At 44.5% G+C, this 13,054-nt stretch overlaps 2 protein-coding genes across 2 annotated transcripts in view; one reads left to right on the top strand and one right to left on the bottom strand.

Annotated features, from left to right (window-relative positions):
• Positions 1-4,716: 4,716 nt before the first annotated feature.
• Positions 4,717-5,809, bottom strand: KHDC3L (KH domain containing 3 like, subcortical maternal complex member). Its single transcript, XM_006926813.1, has 3 exons — positions 5,641-5,809; positions 5,246-5,467; positions 4,717-5,012 (listed from the first exon to the last, which is right to left on the bottom strand). Exons 1-3 carry the CDS (start codon positions 5,807-5,809, stop codon positions 4,717-4,719), a joined length of 687 nt encoding a protein of 228 aa, XP_006926875.1.
• A 6,589-nt stretch (positions 5,810-12,398) lies between these two features.
• DPPA5 (developmental pluripotency associated 5) overlaps positions 12,399-13,054 on the top strand; it is a 931-nt gene continuing 275 nt past the window's right edge. The window contains exons 1-2 of the mRNA XM_006926385.1: positions 12,399-12,510; positions 12,615-12,794. Of these exons, the coding sequence (XP_006926447.1) occupies positions 12,399-12,510; positions 12,615-12,794 (292 nt within the window). The remainder of the gene's footprint in view (positions 12,511-12,614; positions 12,795-13,054) is intronic.

The following is a 13,054-nucleotide window of genomic DNA, read 5'->3' on the forward strand; positions in this document are numbered from 1 at the left end:
TAAAAAATAAATGCACATCCGAAGTGTGAAAAATTTGGGATGTGGTTCCATAGAGTAGTGGTTAGCATGTCTGCTTTACACGTAGAAGGTCCTGGGTTTGAGCCCCAGCAGAGCCATGGCCCATACCCGGGGTGCACCAGGCCCCCTGGGTATGCCAAGCCCCAGATGTGCACCACAAGCACATGGGAGGAGAAGCCCCACCTTCAGAGATCCAGTTCTTAAGGAGAGACAGCAACATCCCTAAATCAGGGGTGGAAGTGGGGGTGGGGGGAGAATTAAAAAAAAAAAAGGCGTGAAAAATTAATTGAACAATGCAAAGGAGACACATCATTTGGTCAGCACCCAGAGAACAAGAAACATTACCAGCCCTCCAGAAGCTACCACTGCATTTTTCCCAAGGGTAACTATTCTGATTTAAATATAAATGAAATTATTGTAAGATTTATCCATGTTGTGAGTATAGTTCCATTGTATGAATAAACCATAATTTAGTTTTATATCCGTTGATGTACATTTTGGTTGTTTACTACTTGGGCATATAATGAATAGTGCTACTATGAAAATTCTTGTACACGACTTTTGGCGCATACATATGTGCATTTCTATTGAGTATGTGTCTAAGATTGGAATTGCTGGTTTATTGAGTGTGCCTAAATTCGAATTGCCAAGGTGATTTAACCAATTTACATATCTTCCAGTATTGTATCAGATTCCAATTGCTCTCTTTGTCCACAATCAGAATTTTCATTTTAGAGACTTTGTGTATTAGTGGTATTGCACTGTAATTTTTAAATTTAATTGGTTAAAATTTACATAACTATAAAATTGTGAGTATAATTAAAAATTTTTTTAAGTAAATGTATGAGTTGTTCCTCCATCACTTCAGAAAGTTCTCTTATGCCTGTTGCTGTCAATTATCACTACTGTCTCTAGCCCTAGAGAACCAGTCTGCTTTATGTCTCTACAAAGTTGCCTTTTCTGAACATGTAATATAAATAGAATAATATAAAATGTAGTCTTTTGAATTTGGCTTTATCAAGTTGGAATATCTCTGCTTTTTGATTGGAAGATTTAGTCCATTCAGATTTAGTATAATTATTAATATGACTGGATTTGTCTTCCGTTTTACTATTTGTTTCCTGTCTTACATCTTTTTTTTGTTCTTTTCCTCCTTTATGATTTTGTGTTAAATTCTCATACCATTTAAAATTAGGTTTTTTTAAATGATTTTTTTCTTAGTTGCCTTTGGGATTATAAAAATCTTAACTCATTACATTCTACTTCAGATTAATGAAAACTTATTTCTGATAAAAGAATACGGTTTCTATATTTTAATTGAAATATCTATGAATAAACATGAAAAGGACAAGGGAGAGAAGGAGAAAGAGAGAAAGGAATACAACTAAATAAATGGAGACAGTACATTCTTGGATAGCAAAGTCAAGTATTGCACAGATGTGGTCAGTTCTTCCTGGATTAATCTAAAAACTCAATGCAATTCCAATTATAATCCAACCACTTTTCAAGGGGGTGATTGTATGGCGAGACTCCTTAAAGCCTGATTATATAAGTGCTTCGGAAGGACTCAGGAATGCTGTAAATAAAGTTTTTCCTAGGTTTTTAGTGAAAAATTCTATTAAATAAATATCTATTAACTAAATTTGAGGTACTAACAGAAGTACACAGGTAGACATAACAGAGATGGCTTGTCATATGCTCCACAGCTACATTCTCAAGTTTTTCTAGAAAATCGTATACAACTGATACCTTTACTGAGTCCACTCAAAGACTATCCACATTAAACTACTTGCCAACCATTTACCCCACCTTCAAAATGTGCAAATAGGTTTCACTATTTTCAGACGATAGTTTTCTCTTACAATCCTTTTCTTTTTCATGTTTCCTTATTGTTAGATTAAGGTTATATTTTTTGGCAAAAATACTAGATATTGTGTCCTCAGTGCATCACATCAGCAGGCACAAAGTTTGTTTTGTTTTTTTGTTCCACTCTTAGTGATATTTAAAAAGGCCTTGTTTTGATCAAAAGTGGAGTTGAGAAATTCTGATGAGGTGAACTAGTGCCAGCCTGGCTTAACTAAAGTAGAGCTGCAATAAGACCTTGAGATAGGCTGTTATGTGTGCTTCACAACTAAACTCAAAAATTTTCTACAGATTCTATCGACAATGAGCATTTTTCTTTGATGCCTCTAGTCAATCTATTCAAAAACCGTCCCGATTGACTTCTTTATTAGCTGTCAATCATTTAAAAAAAAAAAAAAGGAGTCACTGTTTCTAGACTCCTGTAGTTTTTGCCCTTATTCCTTGACAATCTTCCATTGACTGCCTTGGGCCTCAGTTTCTGTGTTCTCATCTAATTCACCAACTTCTTTTAACTAGTAAAATACATGTGTCCATCATATGTAATGTACATGCCATTGAAAATAAAATGAGCACTCTAGGATACCTTAATGAAACAAAACCAATATTTTTGGAAGCCGTTTACATACATCTTTTTCCTCAACGGTTTTTCTATGTACTTTAACAAGTTGCTTCATATGGAAAACAAATGATTGAGACTACCAATTGAACTGTGAGTAGGCTTGCCCTTTCAGATATGAAAATGTTGTATAACTTTATATGGTTAAAAAGTAGGGTAAATATTGAGAAAATAATTAAAGTGACACATGAACATAGATTAGTAACATTGAGTTTGGGTCAATATAGCGAAAATAGCTTTCATACCATGTAGTGAGAAAATAAATTGGTATGGCCATTTTGTAGGGCAGTTTAGCAATGTAACAATTTTAAAGGTGCTCATTCTTTAACCCAGCAATTCCACTTCTAGGAAGCTCTCTCATAGAAATAATTCCAACATGAATACAAAGAGGCAAGCAGAAATTCAATGTAGCAGTTGGTAATTGAGAAATCTGGGAAACTAACCAGTAGTAAGAGAGGGAAGGACTAAAGTGTACCCATACTGCGGAAAATCGAGCTACTAGAAGAAAAAAGGTATATACAATTATACATAAGTACAAGTTAAACTGTTAAAAGTGATTTCCTCTAAATATATTTGAGAGGACAGGGAGTTCTGGAGACTTTGATCTGGGTGAAAACTCGAGTGGCATTGATTCATGCCCTGCTTTGAGAAGAACCAAATACATTTCTTTTTTAAAAATATATGCATAAAGAATTTTATATGCCATCACACCTAAATGCTTTTTAAAGTTCAACCTCCCTTTTCTTTTCTCTCGCCAACCTCCAACCAAGGATATTTACTCATCTTACCATTTTCTTTCACAAAATCATCTCAGACATGTCCATGTGTGTGTATATAGGGTATCTTTATCAAAGTTTTGGAGTAGTCACAAAGACTCCTAAATGTTTGGCTTGCTACCTGCTGCTCAGTAATCTTTCTTGTAAAGGCGAGTATCTGACTTTCATCATGTGGGTACAACTTAGAGGGGGGAAAAAAATCAACATCGAGTCTTAGTTCTACACTGTAGCCTCAGTTGAAACTGAGTCTGCATTGATTTTGAGTCTTAAATGTTTAAAGTTCACTCCACCTAGTCTTTTTCTGCCTCTTCCAAAAATAGTTAATAATCTATTGTAAATTCAGCTTTTCATCTTTATTTCCCTTATGTTTAAAATCGGAGTGATCCTCTACTAGCGGTAACCAACGGGTCTATGATAGACATACCACTCCCCTGGTCTTTAAAGTTAGGTTTCCTTGAATTTTTAAAATGAAGGTTTTTCTTAAGACTAAGATTGATGGATGCTGTTGTTTTTTTCATACAGCACCCAGCTATTAACAGTTTGCCTGGAGCAGAATGTTAAATGTGATAGAGGTGCTAATTATTGCTACAATGGCAATCAGTACAATTTGTAAATGTATCAAATTAACATATTGAACACCTTAGATTTACACAATGTTATGTCAAATATAGTTCATTTTTTAAAAAAAAAGTGACAAAGAGGGATTCACCTTAGCTCAACTTGCTACTTCCATTACTAAGGGAAGAGTCACCAGCACTGCTTACTTCTGGCTTGGGTCAAACCTCACTGAATGTCGAGTGACCTAGGCAAGATGAGATGGCAGCAGGTCAGTCCTGGCTTTTTCTTCCAGTTACCCCTTTTGCCCATGGTTGCCCGAGCTGGGAAGTAGCTGCTTGCAGCAGCACAATACATCCAACTGCATACTCGGATTGGAACCAAGTTTTCTCATCCCTTGTGGCCTTGAAGGGAAACACCTTAGGTTTGGAGGTTTTTCAGTGAGAACAGACTCGATGGGCTGGCTCTCCGCCCTCAAAGTCAGGTGCGGGCGGTTGAGAAGCACAAGGGAAGCATCTACCGGTGGCTGGGAAGACTGTGGTCTCCAGCGACTAAAAATCTAATAGGTCTCACCTGCCTCTCTAGACAGAAAGCAGCCTAGAGCAGGTACTGCCTGCTGGAGGCAGATGCCCACTCTCCCTCCCCTTCTACCAGCCAGTTAAACAGACGTTAGGGAAATTCGATTCTTTATTAGGGTAATTCGGTTCTTGGTTAGAACTTTTTAGATTCGTGTTTGCAAACATTTAACATGGGGGTGGGGTGAGGAAGGAGTAACCAAGGACAACACACATGATCCTTCCTCAGCTTCTGAGGGCCTAGAAGAGGGCTCCAGATGGGAGTTTCCACTTGAATCTTGGCTGGCTTTCGCTCCCGGGCCTCGAAATGCCTTCATAACCTGGGAACGGGGCCCACGGTAGCGTCAGGAGAGCTCTGGGTCGCCGCCTCCCGGAGTGCGTCGGGGGACCGCTGGGTCGCCGCCTCCCGGAGTGCGTCGGGGGACCGCTGGGTCGCCGCCTCCCGGAGTGCGTCGGGGGACCGCTGGGTCGCCGCCTCCCGGGCTGCGTCGGGGGACCGCTGGGTCGCCGCCTCCCGGGCTGAGTCGGGGGAGCTCTGGGTCGCCGCCTCCCGGACTGAGTCGGGGGAGTTCTGGGTCCCGGTCTCCTGCGCAGCGTCCCTCACTGAGCCTGGAAGAAGAGCAGTGTAAGGAGACAGCACCTGTGTCTTCGTACTGTCTACAAAAAGAGTCAGTCAGTCATCTGGACGGGCTTCGGGGTTGGGGGCCCAGAATCTGAGAGCGCGGGGTCAATTTGGCCTTCTAGATCCATTGCAAAGAGGAAAACCAATCCCGGGATGACTAAGAATATGAAGCTGTTGCCGAGGCACAGCCAGCAAAGCATCAGGATCCCTCCCAAGAAACCCAAGGTCTGTCCAGGATTCCTCACTATTCCAGGTCCCGTACTTTGCGCCCGGAGTTGGCGGTGATAGTAAGCCAAGTTCATGATCATCTTGGACACATCCTTCTGGTAAGAAGGCCGACCAAATATCAAGATTTCAGCCTCGTCTTCTGAGTCCCACTGATGAACATGAAGCAGTGTCTGCGAAACACACTCGACGTGCGGAATGTGCTCTCCTCCCGGGCCTGCGCAGGAGGCAGAGAGGGTGTGTGAGGTCAGGACTCGGGAGGCAACAGGGGCACGGATTGAGGCCAGGGCCACAGGAGAGGCTTGTCCTGGCGTGCGGTCAATTTGGGCATTGGGGTGGGTAAGAGTGGGGGAAAGAGACCGCATTAGCTTCCGCTCTCGGGCCACTCACCGAAGATTGCTTCCACCAGCCATGCCTCGAGGTGAACTGCCTTCGGATTCTTCAGATACTCATTGTGGAACCAGTAGGGCCGCTTGGTGAGGTTACCGAGCACCTGGAATAGCGTTCCTTCCCGTTGCTCCAGCTGCACGAGCGTCGGAAACCTCTTGGGGCTGGCCATGTTGCAGCGGGTCTCGCAGGGAGCAACGGTACTGTTGCAACCTGGAAGGCCGTAGTTGGGCCTGGCTGCGGCAGTTGCAGTCGGTTCTGGGCCTTATTTTAAGGGCTTCTGGCAAGCCCCTCCCCATCCGCGCCTTTCTTATTGGATTCCAGGCCTCGCTTCTCAAACTCCGAAGCCTGGCAACTTCCCGAGATCGCGCAGGTGCAATGGGGCACTTTCGGCGCGCTGAGAGACTGAGCTCCAGAGAGGCAGAAAATTCAACCTCGGGACAATATCCGCAGAGAAGAAAACTGATGTTTGTGGAGAATCGGGCTTTTTCCCAGACAGTTCTAATGGAACCAGTTTAGCATTCCTGAGGGGCTGGAATAACTTTTAATGGAAAACCTAATCAAGTAACATCAGAAAAGCAGAAACTCAAAGAGTAAAAATGTCATTTAAGAGCTTAAGTAGGTCCCCTACTTCCTCCTGAACCCTGACCACTGAATTCCCTTCCCAGAGGCCACCACATTTTCAGCTTCTTCCTTAACCTATCTGCGACAGCTGAGCACACCCAACAGCGGATGGTCCATATGGTGTGGACAGAGGGAAATCTCTACCCTCTCTTTAATTTCTGGCAACCACTAGTCTATTGTTCTTCATTTCTATAATTTTGTTAATTTAAGAATGTTATATAAATGGAATTAAACAGTATGTAACTTTTAGCACTGGCTATTTTTTTTTCCACTCATAATTCTCTGGAGATTCATCCAGTTGTTGCTTGTATCAATAGTTTGTTTCTTTTTATTGCTGAGTGATACCCATGGGATACATGTATCATATTTGTTTAATCATTCACTCCTTGAAGGACATATGTGTTGTTTCCAGCTTTTGACTATTACTTGTAAAGCTACTATGAACATTCATGTACAGGATTTTGTGTGGACATATGTTTTTAGTTTTTCTGAGTGTATACCTAAGAGAAGAATTGCTGGGTCATATGGTAACTCTATGTTTAATCATAGAACTGTAAGATTGTCTCCAGATTTGGTGTACCATTTTACCTTACCACTAGCAGTGTATGAGTAATCTAGTTGTTCTCAAGCCTCACCAGCTTTAGAGTTCTCTATTTTTTATGTTAGTCATCCTGATAGGTATAAAATGATATTTCATTGTGCTTTTAATATCCATTTCCCTAATGGCAAATGATGATGAACGTCTTTTCGTGTGCTTATTAGCTATCTGTATATCCTCTTCAGTGAAATGTCTCTTCATGTCTGTTGCTTATTTTCTAATTGTATTGTTTGATTTTTACTATTGAGTTTTGAGAGTTTTTTTTAATATATTCTTGATAATAGTCCTTTATTGGATATGTGGTTTGCAAATACGTCTCCCAGTTTGTAGTTCGCCTTTTCATCTTCCTAACAGAGTGTTTCACAAAATGAAAGTTTTTACTTTAGGTGGTCTGATTAATCAGTTTTTTCTTTTATGAAGCAAGATTTTGGTGATAAGTCTAAGGACTCTTAACTAAGCCCTAGTTCTCAAAATTTTACTCCTGTGTTTTCCCCTAAAGGCTTTATAGCTATACTTTTTACATTTAATCTGCCAATGCCACATATCCTTGATTATTATAGCTATATAATAATAATTAAAGTTAGGCAGACTGATTTTTTTTTTTCAAAATTGTTTTAGCTATTCTAGTTCCTTAGCCTTTTCATATAAATTTTAAAATGATCTGGTCTATATGTACAAAAAAAAAAAATCTTACTGGCATTTTGATAGGAATTGCATTAAGCCTGTATTATCAATTTGAAGAGAAATGATAGAAGACAAGATGGAATCAAAAGGGATTATGTATCTCTGAATGTAGGGAAGCATCTAAGATGTAGAGAAAGCTGTGAGAGATTAGGTTTGAGGCTTCACTACCCCTTTGGAGGCAGACTTTTTCCTAGAGGCTGAGAATAGAGGTGAACCTGGAAGGTACAACATTCTTTGGAGGTTGCTAACTGGTTTCAACAGGCCTAGTAATGCACACAGGTATGTTTTGTTTTACTCACACTATTTTTTTTTTATCTACCTTTTGAATCAGGTCCTAACATTATAAAAATGAGAAACTTTATATAAAAATCAGAATATCTGTCAGTTCTGGGGCTCACATCCCTGCATGGCGATTGACCAATGGTAATGTTGAAAAGGTATGAAGCCCAGGATGTTAAAGCAGCACAGGTTCTTATACAGAGCTTGAGAGAGCACTCATTAGAAAAATTGCTAATTACAACACACTTTTCTAGCTACTGAATTTTATATTCTAGATGAGGTCTTAGGTTGATAGTTGAGATATCTATAACCTTGCTACTCCACATTTATCCATTAACGAGCGGCATCAGCAATGCCTGGGAAACTGTTAAAAATAAAGAATCTTAGGCTTGTCCCAGACCTACTAAACCTGTATTTAACAAGATCCCCAAGTGACTTTTATACATTCAAGCTTGAGGCACTCTTCTCTCTAATACTTCAGGGTGTGTTACATAAAAGTCCAGAGAACAACAGATTCTAGTCGATTGGGGGTATAAATTAAAAACAAATTGTTTTTAAAAATACTGTTTTACAATAAAGTAACAACTGAAATCTAAGACAGAAATTATTCCCAATTCCAGCATCCAACCAAGTGATTTTTTCACCCCAAATGTTCAAGGGACATTTTTGAAAAGCAATAGGTTAATGAATGGCTTGAGTATGAAAAATTCTCCTGTCCTTTCATCTATAATTCTTTCTGTGGGCGTTTATCTTATATAAAGGAGATACTCCCAAATATGGCTAATAAACCAAATGGTCTTGTCATTTATTCAAGGCAGTGAGTGTATAAAAGGTAGTCAACAAAATCTGATAGTAGACTTGGATTGAATATCGTAGAGCCATAATAGAAGCAATTTAAAAATCTTTGATAAATAAGATGCAAATTGGAAGGATACAATCTGTTCTATTGAAAAAGTCTAACTCTCTTGTTCTAGCCAGGTCATCTTTCCCTTGTTCCCCCAAGTTTCAAGATGCTGATGCATTGAGCCCCTTCTCCCATGGGTTACAGCGTGTAAGACATAAGATGTCTCCGATAGTTATGGAAGGTCTGGAAAAGCAGAGCCTGCAACAGAGGGTCAGTCAGTGACTGTCATTGCTATGGGTCCTCAACAAGCCCTGAAGTTGGGCTATCTGGATAGACTAGGCCCTGGAAGGGGTGGGTTTCGCTGTGAACTACCGAACCCTGATCGCTCGCAGGTCCGATGTTTCCCCGAAGTTCCACCAAAATTGCTCATGCCTTTCGGCATGGCCGAAGCCGAGGCAGACCGAGCTGAAATTGAAGCAGAATTGGAATGGAAGTGGACGGTGCTCCCGTGCTCCCACCGCCGAGAAAACTCCGGAAGCGCGGGTGGGGTGGCTGGGGCCCTCACACTTGAAGAGTCCGCGGGTGGAGCTGTCGCTGCCGGAGTCAGTCTTCCGGGAGGCAGTCGGCCCGGGGCCTCTGCTCCGCGGTGGACCTCGCGTCTGCGCCCCTTGTCGCAGTCCTTCCAGAAGTCTCAAGCAGTGCTTTAGAGTCAAGCTCTGCGGGGTCTATTCCAAACGGTGGGACCCTGACTAGCCGGCCTTTTGGGAGATGTGCGGGGCTGAGGGCTCCGCCTAGCTCATGGCCCAGCTCTCCCCAGGCCTGGACACTGCTCTCCTGGGGCTCTTCCGGGGGTGCACGAAGTAGTTCTGAACTTGAAAGTGGCAAACTCTCTAGGCTACACGGAGATCACCATTGTCGGCGCTCGTGGCACAGGAGGAGAGTCAAGTGGCTGCTGCGGATCATGTCCTGCAGGCGTTTCGACAGCCGCTTTCGAAGTGAGAGCTGGCGGCGCTCACTGCTCCGCAATTCCGCCGCTCTTGTCTGCCAGGGAATCTCGGCTCAGGCAATGGCCGGACGATGTCCTCAGGAGCTAAGGAGCTAGAACCAGGAAGCTTGTCCAGACGCAGAAGCCTGGTAGGGGTCGCGGGAACCTGCGTTCAGTAGGGTGCCCTTTCCGCATCCGAGCGGCGCGGATTCCTGCCTGGGTGGTTAAGTGCCTGCGTATTCCCAGCACTGGGTTCTCCTTAAACGCAACCCGGTGCCAGCACATTAGCGAGCCATGCGCGCGCTGGGTATGCACCTGGATCCGGGAGACTTCTTACTGAAGCCAAAAGGGCTGAGCAGATTGACAGACAGTTGGCTCTGGATAGACTAGACCTCGTGGGTGTGTTTCTAGCCGCAAGCGCGAAGCTCATGCGGGTTGTACAACCGCCAGGGCAACCCATAGAAAGACCCAAGATGGTGGGCTAGAACCTTGCACAGGGAGCGGAGGGAGGAGGAATATATGGACTGGCCATTGGTATCTGGGCTGCGGTGACTGCTTTGGGCATGGGGAACCGTTTCCTCGAAACTCCCATAAAATCCCGCGCCCAGGGCCTGGAGGAGGATCCCTGGCTGCAGAGATGCCATCCTTCGACAGCAGCCTTTTTCTGAGAAAGGCAAGGGTTGGAATGAGTATTATCGGGACTGCCTTTCTTGCTGCAGCCTTCCCAATCAATATTCTGCAGCCTTCTCTCAGTTCAGGCCCTGCGTGAGGGGTATATTAAAGAAGACAGATGGGCCCTGAGGCCTTTTTTGGATGGTGGTCCAGATAAAGGCAGCTGTGTGTCTACGGTCCACACTGCCGCACCTTGGGGTCAGTGGCTGGAAGGAAGCCCGTTCCCTTTCCAGATGTAGCTGACTAGGACGTAGTGCTGTGAGTGTCCAGAAAGCTAGGGGGCGAGCCCTGGGTGCTCCTGACACCTCTGGTTGGGTGCACCTGGCACTTACCTGCTTTGCCCCGAGCCATGTGCTGGAGGGGTGGAGGACATCCAGAAGCTCCTGGCCAGCCCTTTCACTTTCACCACCTGCTGCCCACCAGCCTAAGTACTCAAGTTGGAGGAAGGGAGGTATGGGTGGCTGTGATTGTGCCAGGGCCTCTGGATGGAGTTCCTATCTGCTTCAAATGAGAAGCTGCAGGCAGATAATATTTGCGATTGAAAATTTCTGGTGGCTTCATTTCATATTTACTCACAGTGGTTGCTCAGGGCCATGCTGAGAAGCGAAAGGTTTGCCTTGGGACACATAAACAGTTTTTTCCTGGGAGATAAAATTAAGACAGGTATCCCCAATCGCGAAGGAGTCGGTGGTTGCACCTTTTTCAGGAAATTGGATCTAACTCCCCTTAGTAAATCACACCACTCTCCAACTAGTCCCCTAAACCAGCAATTGGTGAATCTGAGATTCTAGGTTCAAAATGTGTAAATGAAAAAGCAATGAGGCATCCATAGTCACTTATCCCAGAGGCAAGGCAAACAATTGAAAATCATTGGAGTGGGGGAAACAGACTCTTATAAACTGCTGATGTGATACACCTGTGCTGATGTCATTGTGCATGAGCTCTTTAGAAGGGACCTTAATCATTACTATTGAAAAAATTTTGATAGCCATAATTTTTGAGTCAGCAATGTAAGTTCTGGTTGTTTATCCTATAAGTTTCTGTATTTTTACGAGATTGTCTCTAATCTCGTTTAGTTGGACACAGTTCCTACAACTTTCCATTTGCTTCTTTAAATACTGTATTAAGTTCCTAATTTGTGGGCTAGGATTTCCAGACCTTTTCGAATATTCAGTTTCTTAGTAACCAGATTTTAGCAGATGGGAAATGCCAGCTTTTTCTTCATCAATTAAGCCATAAACATTGAAACCATACCCTCATAAGGTGAATCTAGTGCAACTGCTTCAAGCAAGATGTTTTTTAAACTAATGAAACAAGTTCATTTAGGGCCAGGAGCCTGGACCACACGGTTTCTGCCGGTATCCAGGAGGGGCACCGTTAAGTTTTCGAAATCCGGGTAGACGCAAAAGTTCCAGACTGGGGGGCTTCAAGGAACTCAAACTGTGGGCGCAGTTTAGAGCCCCCTTCACGTCCCTTGAAGATAACGATTTTTTCGAATCTCATTTTCCTCTTTGTTAAATGGCAGGAATTACTTGAGTCCCCAGAAGTTGCAGGGCTCACCTGCTATGTAAAGTTCCAGAGTCTGGCCCTTTTAGGCCAAGAGGAAATAGACGCTCGTTTGGAATACAGGAGGCAGGAACTCTATTTGGCAGCTCCCGGGTGGTCTTCGCACCCTCACAGCTGGACTCCAGCTTTCTGGGGTTCAGGCCCAACCACTCGTTCCTAGGGGAAGAGACCATAACGCTTCGCCCCATGCACTCCCAAGGCCCAGGGATTCTGGTACTGAAGATACGAGTCAATGCAGATGGAAACCCTCGTAAGCTCAGAGACAGCTGGGCCCACCAGTGCTCGGGAGAGGGTAAAGCCACAGAGGTCACCAGCGAGACCAAAGCGCAGACGGCTGGGTGGTGAGCGCCGGATTGAGCCTCCAGGTCAGGGGCGGAGCTTTCGGGGGACGGGCCCTGCTTGTGGGCGGGGCCCGCCCAGGTGTTCAATTTTCAGGCGCGCGTCGGCGCTGGGCGATTCTGTTAGGCCTTGCCTAAGTAGGAGCGTGGTTTGGTTTCGAGGCACGCAAGATGGGGACGCTGCTGAAACGGAAAGATATCCCACCGTGGGTCAGAGTTCCCGAAGATCTGAAAGATCCCGAGGTGTTTCTGGTCCAGACGCGGCTGCTGGAAGCCATGTTTGGTGAGTGAGCCCAGACTTGAGCCGGGTGCCTCCACCTGGGCGCCTCCACCTGGGCGCCTCGGCCTCCTCCGGGGGCCGGAGCGCTCATCTTCTTCCCCAAACAGGCCCAGACGGATCTCGAATCCCGTACATCGAGCAAGTGAGCAAAGCCATGCTCGAGTTGAAGGTTCTGGAATCCTCGGACTTCACCGAGGTTGTGGTTTACGGCAATTATTTGTACAAGCTCCGAACCAAGTGGATGCTTCAGTCCATGGCCGAGAGGCACCGCCTGCGGCAGGAGCGAGGTGGGAGGCTCGTTACGAGGTGGTCCGGAGCGGGAGGCCCGCGCGGACAGCTTTACTCCCTCTCCTTCAGCCCATCTTCTTAACCCCTCCCTTCCCATCCTCTCCGGCAACTACCACCCACACCTCGGGCATCACCAGCGGGGCCCTTAGTGTCTAGGCTGCCCCTGAGACTTGGGCGGTTGGTTCTAGGGACCCTGGAGTAAGACTATGATGGGAGGTCTTAGAGACTGGCCTCATAGGGTAGGGTTATTTGAGATAAC

This window comes from Pteropus alecto, unplaced genomic scaffold (genome assembly GCF_000325575.1).
Source record: "Pteropus alecto unplaced genomic scaffold, ASM32557v1 scaffold7, whole genome shotgun sequence".
In the NCBI taxonomy this organism is placed as follows: Eukaryota; Metazoa; Chordata; class Mammalia; order Chiroptera; family Pteropodidae; genus Pteropus; species Pteropus alecto.

Bases quoted from the DNA above. Each gene is read 5' to 3' on its own strand.
- KHDC3L (XM_006926813.1), bottom strand. From the start codon at position 5,809: ATGGCCAGCCCCAAGAGGTTTCCGACGCTCGTGCAGCTGGAGCAACGG. The intron at 5,468-5,640 runs GTGAGTGGCCCG...CCTCCTGCGCAG, and splicing joins GCTGGTGGAAGCAATCTTCG to GCCCGGGAGGAGAGCACATT. The intron at 5,013-5,245 runs GTTTCTTGGGAG...CTCTTCTTCCAG, and splicing joins GAATCCTGGACAGACCTTGG to GCTCAGTGAGGGACGCTGCG.